The sequence below is a fragment of the Phycodurus eques genome, chromosome 13 (genome assembly GCF_024500275.1).
Source record: "Phycodurus eques isolate BA_2022a chromosome 13, UOR_Pequ_1.1, whole genome shotgun sequence".
Taxonomy (NCBI): domain Eukaryota; kingdom Metazoa; phylum Chordata; class Actinopteri; order Syngnathiformes; family Syngnathidae; genus Phycodurus; species Phycodurus eques.
The window spans coordinates 22,344,330-22,364,158 of record NC_084537.1 but is presented as its reverse complement, the minus strand read 5'-3'; the positions used below and the strand labels follow the sequence as shown (position 1 = coordinate 22,364,158).

The 19,829-nt window shown below is 42.3% G+C and overlaps 1 protein-coding gene across 6 annotated transcripts in view; it reads right to left on the bottom strand.

Annotated features, from left to right (window-relative positions):
- Positions 1 to 19,829, bottom strand: part of agap3 (ArfGAP with GTPase domain, ankyrin repeat and PH domain 3) — a 138,161-nt gene that overhangs the window by 74,665 nt on the left and 43,667 nt on the right. For 4 of the 6 annotated variants that reach the window (XM_061693167.1, XM_061693169.1, XM_061693170.1 and 1 more), the window contains one exon: positions 1,298 to 1,356. In XM_061693167.1, the coding sequence (XP_061549151.1) occupies positions 1,298 to 1,356 (59 nt within the window). Of the gene's footprint in view, positions 1 to 1,297; positions 1,357 to 9,176; positions 10,835 to 12,953; positions 14,366 to 19,829 lie in introns of those variants that run through there. The other 2 variants (XM_061693168.1, XM_061693166.1) reach the window with 2 other exon arrangements.

Here is a 19,829-nt window from a genome sequence, read left to right as displayed (position 1 = left end):
TTTAATTTTGTATTTGCTGAAGAAACTCGCGCTCGTTTACTAAGAAGCCACGCTGTTGTAACACGTGCAGAATGTGGTTTGGCATTGTCTTGCTGAAATAAGCGGGGGCATCCATGAAAAAAACATTGCTTGGATGGCGGCATATGTTTTTGCAAAACCTGTATGTACCTTTTAGCATAAATGGTGCCTTCACAGATGTGTAAGTTACCCCATGCCACTGGTACTAACACAGCCCCATACCATCACAGATGCTGGCTTTTGAACTTTGCGTCCATAACAGTCTGGATGGTTATTTTCCTCTTTGGCCCAGAGGACACGACGTCCACAATTTCCAAAAACAATTTGAAATGTGGACTCGTAGGACCACAGACCACTTTTCCACTTTGCATCAGTCCATCTTAGATGAGCTCGGGCCCAGAGAAGCCGGTGGCGTTTCAAGTTGCACTTCCGGATGTAGCGACGAACTGTATTGACTGACATTGGTTTTCTGAATTGTTCCTGAGCCCATGTGGTGATATCCTTTACACATTGTCGGTTTTTGATGCAATGCCATCTGAGGGATCGAAGGTCACGGGCATTCAATGTTGGTTTTCGGCCTTGCCGCTTACATGCAGTGATTTCTCCAAATTCTCTGAACCGTAGATGATGCAATCCCTAAATTCCTTGCAATTGTACGTTGAGGAACATTGTCCTTAAACTGTTGGACTATTTTCTCACACACTTGTTTACAAAGAGGTGAACATCGTCCCATCTTTGCTCGTGAATGACTGAGCAATTCAAGGAAGCTCCTTTTCTCCCCAATCGTGGCACCCACCTGTTCCCAATGAGCCTGTTCACCTGTGGGATGTTCCAAACAGGTGTTTGATGAGCATTCCTCAACTTTCTCAGTCTTTTTCGCCACCTGTCCCAGTTTTTTTGGAACGTGTTGCAGCCATAAAATTTTAAGTTAACGATTATTTGCTAAAAACAATAAAGTTGATCAGTTTGAACATTAAATATCTTGTCTTTGTAGTGTATTCAATTAAATATAGGATCAACATGATTTGCAAATCATTGTATTCAGTTTTTATTTAGGTTTAACACAACGTCCCAACTTCTTTGGAATTGGGGTTGTAATTCAAAAATGTTTCAACCAATATTCAGGCGAATGTCAAACTAATTCCCTTTAGTGTTTCCAGAAACAACAGTAGAAAATGAGCACGACGCTTATGAAGTCGACCAGGAAGTTCAAAACCTCCCGGGGTGAGTTGGGGGAGGCCGGGTTAGGGGTCTACAGGAGGACGGTGGCGTTACTCACCACTTTCAGCTCTGGCACAGATCGGCTCAGCGTCCATTCCTGGCTGTTGACAAAAGAGTCTGATAGGAGAAACACAAAAATAAAGGAGTCAGTATTAAGCACTCCTCATTATACACGCTTGCCATTTATTTCAGTGTGGAGTAACATTTATACTTGTAAGGAAGCCATTGGGTGCACACACTTTTATTAACACCTTTTATTTTACAAACAAACTGAATTGAAATTGCAGCCCCAAAATAAGACCAGAAGAAAAACATGAATTATGTCGAATAATATTACACCTACATCATAATATTACATATCTTAAAATATGTCGTTGTTCCCTCCAAATGAGAACTTAATTATAAGGAAGAATAAACTTTTTTTCTTGAAAAAAACCCAATTTGTTCTCATTAAATTGCAACAATTGTTCTCTCTTTTTCTGAATGATTTGTGATTTTACTATTTTTAATTCTAATAATATTCAAAATGTATTCACTTAAAATGACTACTTTTCTGAATTGAACTCCCATCTCCCAATGTGACTTGCTCAAATTGATTATCTCTTTTTTCTTGTAAATGTACAACTTTATCCTTGTAAAAGTAAGACTTTAGTCTGATAAGATAAAAATAGTCATAAAATACAAACTAAACTTTTTACAATGTTCTTGTTACGCCAAAATGCATTGTTTTTTCCATCCATCCTGACTCTCTTAAAAATTATGACTTGTGATCTTAACTCCCTCCTTGGTTAAAAAAAATTAATAAAATGAATAAAAATCATAATAAATCGCATGAAAAAAAAGAAAATCAGACTTTTATCTCCTAATCTTACATAATAAAGAGTGAGTGTGTGCCATCATCTGATGTTGTTGTCTGTGCGTCAGCTGATGCGTCAGGCCCGTCACAAGTTGAGCTCCAATAATTTGCAATCGATCTGTGACAACATTACCCAAATTATTTCATCAGTCGGATAGTTCTTCTCAGGTCGGACCACAATGGGTAAATAAATAAAGTGGTTTTACCGTCAACGTATTCACGTTTGTTTTTGGGGAAATTTGCAATCAAGCGCTCCGAGGGTGTCGACTTGTCAAACACTTGCGCTAAGCGCATTCCAAGCAGCTTTTCGCACTGTGCACGTTTCCACACAAAAGGGGATACACGTTGCTTAATCCAATTTTTTTCTGCCAGAAAGTCACAAATAATCTGATTTGGTGAGCGTGTCTCCCACAGAGATGAAGAGCTAAATGACCATGTCACAACCACGATGAAAGCAAACACCACCCTTTCCGAGGGTAGATCACAACTTTCTTACCAATGGAAGGTACCATTTCAATGCATGGGGGGGGGGGGGGGGGGGGTCTAAGACTACGAAGGTGAGTAATAACCAGTGCAAGCATTTAAAAAAAAAAAAAAAAAAAAAGAAAGCATGACTGGCAAACAATTGTACAAAGGTGTATAATGGCCACACTGACAAGTATAAAAATTAAGAGAAAAAGATATATTTTTAATGTAAATCAAAATTCCCACATGATCTTAATTGCAACACTCCTTCATATTGTATAAATTTAAATCTACAACTTCATTCATCTATTTGATTTTTTTTTCTCATATCAGTGCTTTTCCTGAAACAGTACGACTATATTCTCATTAAATTTTGACTTTATCCCTCCCAAAAAAGACTCCTCTATCATTCTTCTCACTCATAAAATGAGATTATTTATGTAATATTACATCTTTATTCCAAGAGGATTAAAGACATAAATACGATTTATTTCTTATCATGAATATTTTTTTTCACAAAATTATAATTGTTTTCTCCTGTCAATATTGCAACTACTGGCCTAAAATGACATGTTTCCCATAAAATAAGACTTTATTCTCTGAAGATTCCAACTTTATTGCTACAAAATCTTTTCTCATTTAAACTAGTCTTGTAAAATTACCCCTTTATTGTCATAAGATTATCCACCCATCCATTCAACACCGCTCATCCTGGTAGGGGTCGCGGTGCCCGGAGCCTATACCAGCTGACTTCGGGCGAAAGGCGGACTACACCCTGAACTGGTCGCCAGTCAGTCGCAGGGCACATATAGACACCGACAACCATTCGCACTCACATTCACTGAGTGGGAACTGAACCGACGCCAAAGTCAGACGAGTGTACCACTACACCATCAGTGACTTTCATAAGATTATATAGCTAATTTTTTTTTTTTTTTTTTTTTATCTTTCTGGTGAAACAACTAAAATTAACTGACTTTTTCCTCAAATAAATTTTTCTTGTGAGATTAAATTTTTTTTCCCTGAAAAGCTTTTTTTTCATTTGAAAAAAAATAATACTACTTAGTGCGCTTGGGGGGAAAAAAAATAAAAATAAATCCTACTAAATTCTATAGTGAGAGCAGCCAGACTAAAATAATAGTTTGAAGACTTAAGTAAATATACATGCTCATCACAACACTGATAAACTTGTGTATACTATTTTTCTCTTCATGTATGTACGCTTGAATTTTGGAACCCCTGCAATTAAAGTGGAAAAGGCCTTCTGCTGAGATGTTTATAAAGCAAAACTTCCCACGGCGAGTGTATAGTCTTACAGTGACCTCTTTCATGTGCACTGAGCGTATACTTTTCCTGTTTAGCGGTGTAGTTTTACACAGTACTTTAGCATCCTCTTTATTGCTTTCACATGTCACAACATGCACAAGAAGAGACCCGACTGGTTGGGTTTCAAACTAAACGCCAACAAATGCCCGTAAACACCCCCCCGACGAGGCTGCCTGCTCGTTTTAAAGCATTTCCTGTCAGTTTTGTGGACGCCTAGTTATTTTACCACTGGGGAGAGATGGGTGGCGTCCTTGCAGCGGATACAGCAAGACCCTGCATATAAAAAGGCCTAATTGAATCCATGTGCTCCACTTACGTCACCCTTAAAGAATGAGCATCCCCAAATGACGGTGCCCCAGAATGCCTATAGTTGGGGGTGGGGGCAAACATCGAGCCTGCCCCCTCCCCGCGTTTTTGATGCCTTGACAGGACACCGACGTCTTTGTCTAAGCGAGAGAGTGGAAAGAGAGAAGCTTCAGCTTGTTTGTCTGCTTTCTCTCTTCCCAGCTCACAACGGCTCGCTTCTAAAATGACTAGTCTGTTTCCGGATGGATTACATTTTCAGGAAAAAATGCAAAGCCAGCAAAAACAAACAAACAAAAAAAAAAACGGATGCGCAGTGTTTTTTTTCTTTTGGGGGGGGGGGACCTTGAAATCTATATTTCCCCTCTGAAAGATTTTTCCAACCAGCTTTCCCACTTCAAATTATAGAGGGTGACTTTTAGCTAGCAATTAGTGCTTCAGCTTCCCTCTGTTGGGCATCAAATTATGTTCTCTGTCGAACCATCAGAACAAGAAAACCAGTCAGGAGTGCATTGCAAGGCCCCTAGTTTAGAAGGGCAGCCAGAAAACAGAACTTTTGATTGGTGGTTAGACACATTTGGTCCCACAGAAACATTTGAAGTTTTTATTTGTGTACACACTAGAGGTGCAACGATTAATTGACAACTAATCAGTTATCAAATAAACTGACAACTGTTTCGATAATCGACTAATTATTTAGGCTACGTTCACGCTGCAGGGCATGATGGCCAATTTGGATTTTTTTCGTTGAATACGATCTTTTTATGTTGTCATTCACATTATAAAACCAAATGCGACTTGTACGCTGGGCGGAATGCACCCGTGACGTCACACACGTGTGCGCACAACCGCGAGGTATTTTCGTGTTTTTTAAGCAAATGCGGCCCATCGCGTAGGTCTCGTCATGATGCTTTTGTGGCAATTTCAAGCATTTTGTGCAACCACCGCCATCATTTTCTTATATTTGTCTGTTCTAAGAGCATCTTCACTGACTGTTTGCTGCTCCCTCTTCAACCGTTGCTTTTTGTCGCGTGTCTGTTTTGTCAAACAATTGGGCCGTTTGTTGCCTTTTCATGACGTATAAGTCGGATCAGCGTGCCCTCAGCGCCTGCAGGGGACCATGTTGGTAGACCCCTGGTCCAGACTTTAGTTGAAGAAACAAATGCCTGGAAATGGATGACTTTGTCACTTTTACCCACAAAAACAAGGCCTTTTCTTGTTTTTTTCAGGATTAAGTGAAAATGTCAAAATGGTCTCAAGAGTATCTTACTGTCCTTTTCTCAGAAGCAATTTAAAGAGCGACTAGTCGGATACGTTATCTGTGTTCTGCTGAGTGGCCAAACACCAAACCGTTATCTGTAGCGCTCAGTGATAAACACAATCAACCGAGGTTGAAGCGAACATCTCCGTAGCTCGCCACTGGTCCGGTGCAGCCTCAATGGTGCAGCCCTCTTCACGCTCTACAAGCAAGCGTCTCTGACACTGATAAGTTCCACCCGGCTAAACGACACACGCCGGTTCAACCGGGGCCCCCTATTTAAATGTGCAGATGGAGGAGTCTGGCGGTACAATGCCCCGGTTGATTGAATCAATTTGTGGGGTGTGAGGGGATTAGTCTGATTTATCTCCCATTTCCTTCTGCCTAAATCGGCTATTGAGCGAACTGCGGGAAAACGTGATGGAGGACCTTAAAGAGGAAAACGCAAGCCGCTGAGAGAGGGAATGAAGATGCACAGACGAACAGAAACCTACACTAACGGAGTAAATATTTATGACAGTAAATATTTGTATGAAAAGCACTTGAAGAGCATAAATATAAAACAAATTCAAAATAGTATGTCTGACTGTAACTTGCGCTCTTGTGCCGGGGTTTGCAATTGCATGTAGATGCCACAAGATGATTCGAAAGAACTTCTAACGGAAAGGACAGAGCACCAACACCGTGCATCTAATATTGTATGTAATCAATCACGAACCCCCGTTACATAAACGACAAACAAAAACAAACAAACCACCTTCACATGAAGCTCATCAATAGTATTAACTAGCATTTGCAATTTTTTTCAGACCGATACCAGTACGAGTATTGAGTACTCACCAATACAGAGCACCGATACTACTTTTGATAACATAAAATTCCATTTAACACTATGACAGGTGATTGTGAACAAACACCTTTCTTTCTTTCTGACGTATATGATGAGTCACCAATGTGTCAAACTGCCGGACTACAGTGCCAACTACTGGCGAGGACTAATCATCATACCGCTTTCCTGAAATAACATCATTGTCACTGTCAAGTCGTATTTGTCGTTGCAATGAGAAGTGTACCCATCCACAATGGCTGCCGTTGTGACCAGTGCCCAGATATATGTCACATGATCAAACGGTCAATTGACAGTTTTATAGTTTTAAGTTTAGGTTCAAATTGGATTTTCCATTTGTTGGACAATGAGATGTCTTTATTTCAGAACAGTACAAAGAATAATGATTCGACTGTGATTCGCTAGTCAATCGTTACTGTTAATGCCAATAGCGACTGGGGATTTACACGGCAAGTCCGAGGTCTACAAGAGACCCGCGCGTGTATGCATGTTTAGCCTACTTAAGACTGAGTGCAAGGGGGAAAAAACGGGGACGCAGCAAAGTGGAGACTGTGGTGTAGGAACAGAACTCCGTTGAAAGCCAAGGTGCCCCTGTATTCAATTTGCATCTCTCAGTTTACGCACCAGGTGAAAAGCCGTCGTCACAGTTTGTTCCAATCTCCCCATTACCACGTGGTGATGCCAATTTTTACGGCAGATAGCAGTCTAACGGGTAACAGCGAGTCAAAATAAGACCGATGCACCTTACAGTTTGCAATTTGGAGGCCCATTCCTGCCATTTCAACACCACCACTGCTTCTATCTCTGCACACTGATCACTCATGCCTCCATCCACACAACAGAGCAGCTTTGTTCATCCACAGGTGAGGGGGTGGGTGCTGGCTGAGCACCTAAAATCCCTCGCTATCCCATCCCCCTTGCAAACCTTACAGAGGTGTACAGGGTCGTCATCAGGAAACACTTCCACGGAGGTGTGTTGGGGGGAGTTGTTTGAGTTTTCTGGATCTAATTAGGCAGGTAGCGACATGCAGCGAGTCCCACCCATAGGGCAGTGAGCACTCAACTCGGCGCACCTACATTCCTGACGCCTGACTGCCTCGCACTCAGGATTATAACGGACAAACACAACAGAACCCGGCCACGCTGAGACGTCGCCGTGGTAACCGCGCGACAAAACAAAACCACGAACACGGCCGACCTTAGGAAACAATTCGGCAGCATAAAATATCACCTTTGCCCGTTCAAAGGTTCACGTACTGTTGGGGGCGAATTAAAACGTACAACCACACTGACTCATTATGGCGATTCGAGTGTTCACTTGTAATTGTAGCGTCTGCCTACTTTTTACATAGAATCGCCGTACCTAGAGTCAATTTGGAGATGGGGACAAAAAGTCTTTAGTTGCCTCTTCTACATTAAACACATAGCAATGAGATAAGACATGATGCTAAAGAAGCATATATGACTGTATCTGATTACATCGACAAAGGGGAAAATAAACAAAATATTCAGGGATTTGAGAGACATCATTCTCTCTGAACTCCTGTTTCAATGCCAGCGTTCTACTCGGCAGAAAAGAAATGCTGCCCGATGGAAAAATGGGTAGTAAGTGTTAATCATTTTAGTTCATAGATGCCATTGCTCACACGTGGACATTAAAGCGTTAAATGTTGAGCTCATTAGTGCCCTGTTGCTAATCAAAACAGCAGCACTGACCCATGCATGTAAACAGTCTTTTAGATGAACTAAAGGTGGCTGTCTGTGACTACATTTAGTGTGGAGAACAACAATTTAAATCACAACAGCTTTTTAAACGTGATCTAACAAAGGTAGATGAAGAACTTGGAAAAAGCCACATTTTTTAAGTTCATGATTATGTAACTCTGGTTGGCTAACTTGCGCCCAGACGTTAGCAAGACCATTGAGTGAAATTATATTTAAGCAGGGGCAAATAAAAGTGGAGATGACCATTTTGTACAATGTTATACAAAAGGCAGAGTGTAATAAGTAAAACTGACATTTTCACTTTCAACTCCACCCCCCGAATAATTTGTCTAATAAAGGTTGATGAAGAGTTTATAATCTTGAAAATTTCCTACAAGGGGCAATGTAGGCAAAGTAAAGCTGTGACATTTTCACTCTCAAGTTCTTTTTTTTTTCTTTCCATAATAAAGGTTAATGAAGTGCTTGTAATCACAATAACTTAGTACGGCTTCATACAAAAGGCAATGTATAATTAGGAGAACTGTGACATATTTTTTCGTAACTTGTAAACAAAATGCTTGTATTGATAATTAGGAAACTGTAGTTAGACAAGACCAACACAGATTGTCACACAGCGCAAGCGCTTAACAAAACACTGTTAAGAGTTAACCTTTACACACCACGGCTTAAGTATTTTCCTCCTCTGCCCGAGCCATCTCAATTTAGCTGCATTAGCCTGCCAAAAGCATCCCTAATACAACCACTGACTCTTTTAATGCGCCTACTTTGGGCTTGAGAGGCCAACAGACGACTTTACGGAGCCTGTTCTACGTCTGGCACATAGAAGACAAACCTTTCTACAACAAGTCCATCGGTCAACCAATCCATGATACGTAAGCCCATTCATTTTGCGTCACACTGATCCAACTTGAGAAACTGAACGTGAGGTGAAGTTGTAGTGAACGAACGGAAATGGCCCCAAAAATAGAAATTCCTAAAACGCTCCTCATGTTTTTGAATGCCACCCAAACCCCAAATTCCCCATGTGTTTTTCATTTGCCTGTCCTAAAAAAATGTTTTAAAACGTGCACTTGAGACTTTCTTTACAGCAACTGGGGGAGGTGGTGGGCATTGGGAATTAAACACTGAGCAGAGAAATACAGTCTTGCAGGTCTTACCTTGACCTTTATGGGACTCTTTGTCTGCCAGTGTCTCTATGGTGACAGGCAGTGACTTATTACTCAGAGTCAGCACATGCTGGCCTGCGTCTTTCAGTTCGCATTTGTCCGGCTGCTCTTTCCTCCTGAAGCGGTTGGCTATGAGCTGCCAAATGCTCAGCTCCTCCTGAGCTGGTTTGGACAATTTAGTCGGGCACAGGGGCACCTCCATCACCTTGACCTTGCCCCTGCTGCGGTACTGGATGTACTGCATGCCCCTGTCTTCGACTTGCTCGGCGGAATATGGAAGCGTTCTCCCCGTGAGGTACGAGAAAGGCTGAGGAGGAATCGGCTCGGCGGTTTTGGTCTGCGAGAGTTCCTTCGTAGCCCCATCGCACCCTGGAGTCACTTTGTCCCGGGGCCGAGACCTCCGGATGCGCATACTCAAGCTCCGCCTCAATGAGCTCAGCGTACTTTTCGGAGCATCGAATTTGACTGACTTAGAAGAAGATTTCGCACCTTTGTCACCATCGCTCTCTTTGTTCTTATCCGGAGAGCTTTTACCAAATAACCTCCAACGGAAAGCTCCTTTTAGGAAGTTTCCCCCATCGTGGCCCGTGTGGCTCTGTTGCCTGCTTACGTCGTCGTCAGAGGCCCTTTTCCTTAGCTCCAGTACGGTCATGCTAAGAGGTCTGGTCTTCACGCTTCTGTGGCGCACCGTGGGGATGACCTCTGCAGGAGCTGGGGCTCGTTGAACCAAAACCGGATTGAGACCATCCACAAGCCTCAGCTCAGCCTTCCTGCTCCTGTACAGCTGGCTGCCCTCCGCCACAGTTGTCCTTTTCAGGGAGTTTTGCTTGGGCTGCTCCACGGGGACCAGGCCTGGGCCCAAAAGCATGCACACGCTCCTCGGCCTCCGGAGTCGTTCCGGCTGAGGCTCACTTTGCTGCTCTGCCGTTTCGCCATACATGCTCATAGTCCTCCTGCCGGGTGAGGCCTCATCCTGACGGGACCTGCGCAGCACAGCCCGAGGCAGCGTGTGCCCTGTGGCGGCGCCACGGCCGCCAAACGCCAAACCTCTAGCATGGACATTGACACGGTACTTGTGCGAGTCTTGGGCGTCTACGTCGGCAATGTCTGATGAGCTCTTGGAGGGATGTCTCATAAAGCCGTCACTCCTCATTCTTCCCTCCACCTCCACCTTGTCGTCCTCCTCCTCCTCGTTCTCCTCCACCACCACCTCTCGGCGCAGACTCCCAGTTCTCAGGGATGGCCACCTGTCGAGGATGGGACTGTTCTCCATGATCTTGCCTCCTGGCTGGCAACCGACTCCCAGGGTGCAGGGTGCCACCCAGCCCATTCCTAGCTCGACCACCGGGTCATCCCCCTGTGTTTCCTTCAGGGTTACAGAAATATGGTAGGTGGTTTTCCCTTGCTGCTGATTGCCAACTGAAGCATCCCCTGTCCCGCTGCTGAGGAATAGCATGGCACTGTACCAAGACTGATTCACACGCTACAGACAAAAGGATTCACATGCTGCCAAGGAGTTTTTAGCATTCCTCAATTTGAGGACCAAATTCCAGTTCCAGGCATAATCCTTCACCTTTGACATGAGAGCAAACTTCAAACAAGTCAGAGCAAAACCTCGCCGCCACCTGCATACTCGCACAAAAACTCGGAAGGCCGCCGTGTCCTAAACAGACTTTGTTCTACTTGGTGAGAACACAAGGAGAAAAAAAAAAAACAAAGCCTCCACACTGTTTGCCAAAGTCATGACTGCAAAAGTCGCAAAAAACAACAACAACAAACAAACAAAAACAAAAACAAAAATCAACTCATCCTTCCTCTTGGGCAAGTTGCGAGCAGCTCTTGTTGCAAGCACTGCAGACAAGCGCCTTTAATCTCTGAGCTGAGGCAGTGTGTGTCTCTGAACTTTCAGGCAGAGCCATGCAACCCCGGGGAACGGATGGAAAACAAGGAGTGGAACCCGAAGGCCCCCGTGGCTGCTCTACTCCTGCTGCTGCTCCGGCAGCTCTTGGAGACATAAATATGAGACTGGGAGCTGATTACACTCACACTGCAGTAATCAACAAAGGCTACAATCGGCATCAGCTATGAAAGGACGCCATGTTCTGCCCAAATATAAAAAACACAAAATGGGAGGGGAGATACTTTGGCATTTTTAATGAGGGATGAGGGGATATTGTCACGGGAATGTTCTCATTCTTTCATATTTCTGCACTTGAGGTCAGAAAAAAAAACAACCTACAACTGCATAGACACATTGACAACACACACATGTAGTTGGTGCCACTACATAACCCACATACTGCGTGGGAAGCCTAGCAGCTATTTTTGGTGGGGGAAATCAAGTGCTCGCTTCACAGAACTGCTCGTTCCCATATCAGAAAAAAATGACAATATGGAGAAATTCATTCTGCAAAACAAGAAGTAGCACACTGCACTGGTTTATGAGCCATTAATCAACGCAGGTTGGGTTTTGCACAAACGAGCCAACATTTACACCAAGCCAGCATTCTGGCTACTACTTGGTTAGAGCAGGGGCACTGCCCCATTGTGGCCAGAAAGGGAATATATGCTAGAGTCACTGGTTGCAACTTCATTGAAAGTTTACACTTTGCTCAAAATAATGCCAAAATGGCTGTAGTAAAAGAGTGAGAAATAATCACAATTCACATTGCGGCTACCTTTTCATTATTTGACCGTCATCTTAGAAGGATGGTTATTTTAATGCAGCCGAAGAATTATATAAACCCCCTATTCTGTTGGTAAAAGGTGAGATTTTCCACAGATTGGGGGTACGTGAAAGCGGTCAATTGAATATTCGACATTCAAAAGTAGTATCTGAAGAGGAAACGGATACTCTGACACTCACTTCTCCCGTGCTGTGCATTTAAATCAACTGTCCACAAATATTTTCTATACGTCACACCAGACACTGGCATTGACGTCATCTAATGATCTTTCGACGCACAATCCAGCACAAAACAAGAGCGAACGAACTAGAGTATAATTTAGAGAAAACAGAGGGCTGGTGGAACTCAGGTTGACCTAAGAAACGTATTGCAGCATCTATGCATCCGTTTTCGAAAGCACTTGTCCTCATATTTCCCAACGTGCACGCTTTTGGAATGTGGCAGGAATTGGTATTGATTTTGTTTTCTTCTTCTCATTTGCTGTCAAACAGTGAGGCAGGTGTGCTAACCAGTCGTCCACCGTGCCGGCGCAATACATGATATACAATATAAAGCTGTCCACAGTGACTGTCCGTATTGATGATGTGGGTTTTGCGTTGGAAGAGGTTTTGGGGAATCCCTCTAGTAATTAAATCTAAATTGCATCAGAGTAGCACAGCGACAGACTGATGATGTATTCATGTGAGGCATGCTAAACTGTAGCCATCTCTGGAGTTATGCAAGATTAAGTGTCACAGTAGGAAATCCGGTTAGACTATGCGAGCATCAAAACGACATTCCACAACCAAAGTGTTGTTGTTGTTGTTGTTGTTGTGGAGATGTGAAAATTTGAATGGTGAGCTTGTGAGGAATGAAGCGCTCCAGTGGCGGATGTTCGGCTACAGTGAGCGCCTTTGTGTGCTAGCGCGTTATCAGCAGACTGAATGACGACAATTACAAACATTCCAAGTGGGGTTGAGGAAGTCGTCTTGGGTTTCGGTGCACATTGCGAGTTTGAATGAACGGAAATAGAGTGTATGTCGGTTAATCTATACGAACGGAGTGATGGGTGATGTTGAACTGTTGCTTTTTTTTTTTTTACCTGTGTCCAGGAAGTAGGGATTGGGAATGTTGTACGGCTGGTCATCAAGCAACAGGTCCTTTTCACTCCATTGGTGTCGATTTCGCCTTCGACTCCCAAAGCAGCGCATCATAATCTACATCTAATCTACTTAAAATCAACATAGCCATAAAAATGGGTCGCTCATTGGCTTCTTCTCCTTCAGATTCGGCATGTTACTCCTTAGCTCCTGGTGACTACCACGTCGGATTCCACTTCCAAGAACCGGGGAGACCTTTTTGTCCTTGGTGCTGCAGGTGTAGTCAGCAGGGTCCCACGTCATGGGAAAGGCTGATCGGATTAAAGCTAATCCACTCTTCTTCTTGTCTTTGTTTGGGTCCTGTCCAGAAAGGAGAGAGCTTGATGCTAGGTGCTAGCTAACTCCCCCTCCAAAACAAAGAGCAGAGCAGGTAACAGAGATTCTCTTGTCGTCGTCATCTTCTGTCCCGCGGCCAAACATTTCTCCCCCTTGTAAGCAGGAGCACCCTGATAGCGGCTGGGCGGGTTTTCACCAAAACTGGACGAGCGTGTTTTTTTTTTTTTTTTTTTTTTTTACGCCTCCTGAATTGCCGTGCCGGGTATTACTACGTGCACTTTTGTGTACGTGATTGTGCATGCTCGCCATTTATCTGTTTTTATTTCACCAACATGGCCCTGACCTTTGCCTTTATTACTGAGGTGCCTTTCCAACACACTAGCAACTAAAGTTACATATTGTCTACGTTATGATGTCATGTATTTTTTTCTTCTTCTTCAAAAACTAATCCTTCATTTCTTGTGCGTACGCACGGTCTGAGGATGTTGTAAATTTGTTCGCAGAGTACGAACAAAAACAAGTACAAACATATTGATAAATCAAATGTTTTTTGCTTTAAACGAGCACAGTAGGTAAATCAAGCCTCAACGCTCCTATCCTTTAATTGTTAGACTGTATGTTGTTGTACTATATTCTTTAATGGAATTCATGCTTTCGAAGGTCATTTGACAACACTCTCTTCAACGACTATGGTGAAATGAATAAATTGTCATTCGTGTTTAACTGGCCAAGACAATTGCGAATTTGGGTGGTCTGAACTCCTGTTTCCAGAAGGCCAGTGTTAAATAGAGCAGATTAATATCGCCTGGAGTTGTGCTTTGGAAAGGACGCGCAGTAGCTCAGCTTCCCGTAGCTGACGTCACGCTGGGTTTCTTTCGACAGGAAACTAGTTGAGACTGAACGGACAGTTCTTCGGCTGGTTGCGGCCGAGCCGTGCGTTTCATTTTCCCTCTGTTCCTTCACAACCAACAATCAATTCCACACAATCGATTGACTTCTGCTCTGCGGTCCATTACGCAGAGCTGCGCAACCGAATCCAATCCACGACGGAGTCGTACCAAATTGCAGACATGGCAGATAACACTGTGCCCCCGAGGATGCCAATAGACAGACGCCGTGTGCCACAACCGACGCTGTCTGGCAGATTGTTTTTGCAATGTGTCCAAGCCACGTAATCGGGAGCTTTAGGAGCCCCCTCTTCACGACGAGGACGTGAGTCGTGTGAGCCGTGCACATATGTCACCACGCATGGGCTTCCCGTGACACATGGCCGCGTACGCCCACCACATTCGGCAGAGGATGCCCATTTTCATTCTGTACAGTTTGCACCGTCACCGTATTTCAGCATATCGTGGCCTGGGGTGCGCAACTGCATTAGCAATAGTTTTGGAATATCTGTTGCAATAATTTTGCCATTTTCCCAAAATTGGTTTTTATTCCGTTCTCAAAAATGGGGCAATGTTTTATTGTCAATAATTAAAAAAAATACTAAAATTAAACAATGTTACATCATGAAATTCATTCATTCATCTTCCGTTACGCTTATCCTCATAATTGGTTAATTAATTATACGAATTACAAATAGCACAATTTGAAAATAATCCTAAATGATTTTTTCATTACTAAAAAAACATTTTGCAATGTATTTTACGTACAGTTTGGTGTACATTCTACAATGATCTGGGCCAACTGTCTGTTTTAGAAATAAAATCACAAGTTTGCTGAGCCCTGGTTTCAAGGGTGGCCTTGAACATGTTTAAAATACATTTTCAAAAACAAACAAAAAATAATAATATCTTGTAATTTTGAATCTACAGGCGGAACCGTTGATTAATTGACAACTAATCGTTATCAGCAACAACCATTTTGATTAAATGTTTATATACCTTTTTTTTTTTTTTTTTTTTTTAACTTTAAACGGTCCAAATCATTGGAATTTCAGCCTCTCAGCAGTAAATATTCTCCGATTTCTGCAGTCTTTCATCAAAACAAAAAAAATATGACATTTCAAAACATCATCTTTTACTTTGGAAAACAATGATCAACATGTGTACCTATTTTCTGACATGTTAGGACCAAACCAGCAACTGAATCTTAATTTGAAATAATTATGCCCTAAAAACACTTTTTTTTTTTTTTGGTATCCGAAACATCAATTAATGGAAAAAATAATCAACAGATTAAATGATTATTAAAATCTTGTAAATTGCAGCACTAATTGCGTCAATAAAAAAAAAAAAACTTCAGGTACCCACAAATAAATCCTGCACGATATACTGTCGGAGTGACAAATGTGACTCACAAGGTGCAATACTGGAACAACAAAATACATCTTCACTTCATTGCTATTGACGTCACGCTTGAAATATATCCTCGTGCGAACACCAGAGAGGAAATCAATGCGTCTGCAGACGCAGAAATGAGAGGAAAATGGTTCGGAGGGCCGTCGAGAGGACCGGCGTGCGACATCACCGCAGCCGTCACAAGCAGCCGTCGGCCTCCAATCACTGCCGACGACTCCCCAAGGCCTGGCTTGGATTGTTATGTGCAATCTAATGAGTTCCAATGTAAGAGCTAGAGTATATTTAAAAAAATAATAATAATAATAATCTCCCTTTACAAACATAATGTCGGTTGGCACACTCAGTGTGGTTGTAATTTGCTGTGGTGTACATCTGCACTGCGTCATGTGGAGAGTTGTTCCTAATATTCTTTTTATCCATGGAGCTTTTCAGGTTTTCATTCACCAATGTGATGCAGATGGTGCTGATCATGATTTGTCATTATGTTACCAATTTCCAAATGTTTTTGTCAGTAAAGACTTCACCTTAAAACCTTTCATGCTCAGTTAATGAGCACAATCACTTTTTTTTTATTTTATTATTATTATTTTTTTAAGAAATACAAGACAAGAATACTTAGAACTTGGACCTAATTAGCCGCAGTGTCCAGTGTATAGTGTTTCCCAACTTTTATTAAACCGAGGCACATATTTCACAAAATATTTCACCCCAAAAAACTCTCACGGCACATCACCAACCAAAAATGTTGCAAAAAGTGGATACACAGATTAACTGCCACTTAGTGGTGGATCATGTAATTGTTCTGTCTCTCACTATGTATGTCACTGGCATAGATAGATGCATTATTTGGAGTAAATAAATGATTTGGGGACCAATTAAGGGTAATTGGATAATTTCCCGCACATACTAGATTATACTGCACTAATAATGTCTATCTGACAGTATCAAATCAAAAGCGACCATTTTTATCGAAGCAGAGTTATGAACGAAGCCTTTGTTTTTGTGTCGCTATTGTGACTGGGGAGTGCATAATAACTCTGCAGAGTTGCACGTGTAATTTCCCGTGAGACAGCTCATTAAAGGATGACAAGGTGACACGCTGGCAGGTGCAAACTCCTACACCAGATCAATATTGCGTCTTTCAAAAAACCAATTATGCGTGCTGTTGTGTAATCATACAATTTTCCGAACTAAAGTTATTGAAGATTTTTGTTTGAACCCAGAAAAAAAAAAAAAAAAAAAAAAAAGTCATTTACTTTCCTTGACGCTGTCGACAGCGTCGCTTGTATACCTGCTGAGTGATGGCGACACAAGTGAAGCGCTCGGGGGAGAAACGTAAATGAAGAACCTGTCAAAATATGCTTTAAATATTTATAGCGGTGAGATAATTTACGATGCTTAATTAGGAGTGTAGGCAGCTGTGTGGGACTTTTCACATTTTATTTGCTACTCTTCAAATCTCTGTGGCTTCCCCCCCGTTATCAGCACAGAAGAGTACCCGTGATGATAACCACAAAAATGGAATAATTACCACGACGCAGGAAAATTGCACGAATATCTTTGTCCTGGTTGCTCAAGAAAGCACAGCGAGAGTAAGTCGACATCAATAACAAAGCAAATTACGCTAAATATAGGTATCTGCTTAAAAAAAACAAATCCATATCAGTCGGGCTCTATTAGAATATATGAATATATGTATATATGTATATATATGACGATGAAATAACAGTGGGTTCGCTTGCAAATCACTTAGCCTTTTCAGGTACAACAATGTTTACGTTGCGGTTCCTGCAAGCCCTAAATGGCCACCACATCCCACAATGCAACGCAGCTTTTGCATTGCATTGTGGGATGTGGCAAGTTAACCAGCTCAACACCAGGTGGAGTTGTGTGTGTGCGTGTGTGTGTTTGTGTGTGAAGATTCATAGGTCATGGTAATCCGCAAAGGTTACGTCAAGGAAACTGGACCGTTTTTGTTTGTTGAAGACGTTCCACCTTAAATCCAAAAGGGTTCTTCAGTTCTAAATTATAAACTGTGTCAAAGGTATTTTTATTATTGCTATTTTAATTTCATTTTATTGAGTCTTTTTTTACAGGTCTTAATTTACACACGAAGTATGTTTCATTAAGCATTACATGTACAATTGGTGGTTTACGATGGCCACGGTATGACCATGGAAAAGAGCATTACTACTTCCATTGTTTCTTATGGCTAAAATTGTATCAGAACGGGATTTAAACCAAGAAAAAGGCTGTGTATAATTATTTTCCCCCCCTCATCTGTTTTGAGAATATGATATAAATGAGCAAAATTGGAAAACTTCTTTGCACGTCTGTCTACACACACACACACACACACACACACACACACACACACACACATCCGTAAAGGAAATACAAATTACATTTGCTTTTCCATCCTATACTAGGCGATTAAGTATCAATTTTCCAGAAGATACCTATCGAGCGAGCCCTTTCCACCTCGCCCTTTGTCTGCATCAACGGCCAATTCACGTCTGCAAATGAATAAATCAGCAGACGGAAGAAGGCCTCAGACAGCCGCCAAAGTTTATGTTAATGATGCTCACACTAGTGCTGTTGGCGCGTGGGCGGGCGGCGGGGGGGAGAGCTTTTTAAAATTCAGCTGCAGCAGCGACGGGCATACGTCACCGTTGCTCCACTGCGGAGAAAATGATAGGTTCCAGGACATCTGTGGGAGGGAGTGGGAGGGGGGTTGCGGAGGACAATCTACAATCCAGAATTCTGTTTGTATAGCGCGTACCTGCGAGACAATGTATTAAAATGAACGAGAGCGATAGACGGTGATGGCGTGTTTCTACGGCGAGGAAGTTTATACCAGCATGTCTGACAGACACATAGAAGGCAGAAGGCAACGATTAAATGCGGCAGCAGATTGCATATTTGCACCTGCAACCGGCCAAGCACGAAGATTATGATTGGATGAGGCCAATTTTCCCCGTGTGCATCCGAAAGGGAGGCCAGCGTACATTTCAATGAGTGGGAAAGCGCAGGGGAGTCACCGACAGAGAGGATGACAAAACGACCAAGTGAGAGTACGTAGGAGGAGGCTCCACTCTTTCTCCAGGCAGCTTTGTGTGTATATAAAATGTGTGTGCGTGTAAGTGTGCGTGGGCTGGTGGCTCCTAGGACTCCTTCACATAAAGCTCTGTAGACACATACTGATGGTCGGGACTCATTTCGAGCATTTTTTCCCCACTTCCGATCAAAGTCAGCGCAGGCCCGATTATCGAAAACGGATTCCCAAACTTTGTTGAGCCAAGACACATATTTCACATGAAAAAAAAAAAAAAAAATAGAATCTCACAACAAACTGCCAAGCAATAAATAAATACAACTATATACACTACTCACAAAAAGTTAAAAAGTCAGGTAAGCTTTCAGGATGAACCTAAAATAGACAGTAACCTTTCCAGGTGAACTTATTTTGACCTTCTCGAAACTTTTCAACGCAACGCACGTCCGGCTGTACAGCATTTCGGTACTTTTTGCACAACACAAAACAGAGCCGAACGGCAAAATTCACAAGTGTAGTGTCTACGTGTCATAATCATGTTCATAATGTTTTGTTCATTTCAAAGCTAAATTAGAGAATGTGACACAAAACATACATATAGCCGACAATAGACTATTTAAGAGCCGAGAATCAACAAACACGGCACACGTTCCTAAAATACGTAGTAAGACATGAATATAGCACAGCAAAGAGGCATTTGTAGTTGAAAAAAATTCATTCAAATTTGCAGAAAACACATGAGACGGTGGAATGCGTCACAATTCAACCGCGCCGGCGGCGATGTGTCTGCACTGTCAAGCCATTGACATGTCATTTGCAAATGCAGAATGACTAAAAGATATAGAAATCAGATTATCGTAGGGATCCCCAAAGAATACTGAGGGCTTGGAAAAACTAGGAAATGCGAACATTTCCTGCTCGCTGACAGCTGCGGCGAAGGACACGCACATTTCCTGTCCCATCACTTGACCAGAAAGACAGTCAAAGTGATGTGAAGTGTCCTTTTCATTCTTATTTAGGACATTAGTCAACTCATTAGCAAAGTCCTGTTTTTTTTTTTTTTTTTTATTATTCAAGTTATTATTACTGTTTTTATACATGACTGGAGTTCCAATAAGTTAGTAAAAGACACGTGGAAACAAGTCATTGCTTTTGCATATGTTTAATTAATATGTATAGACTGT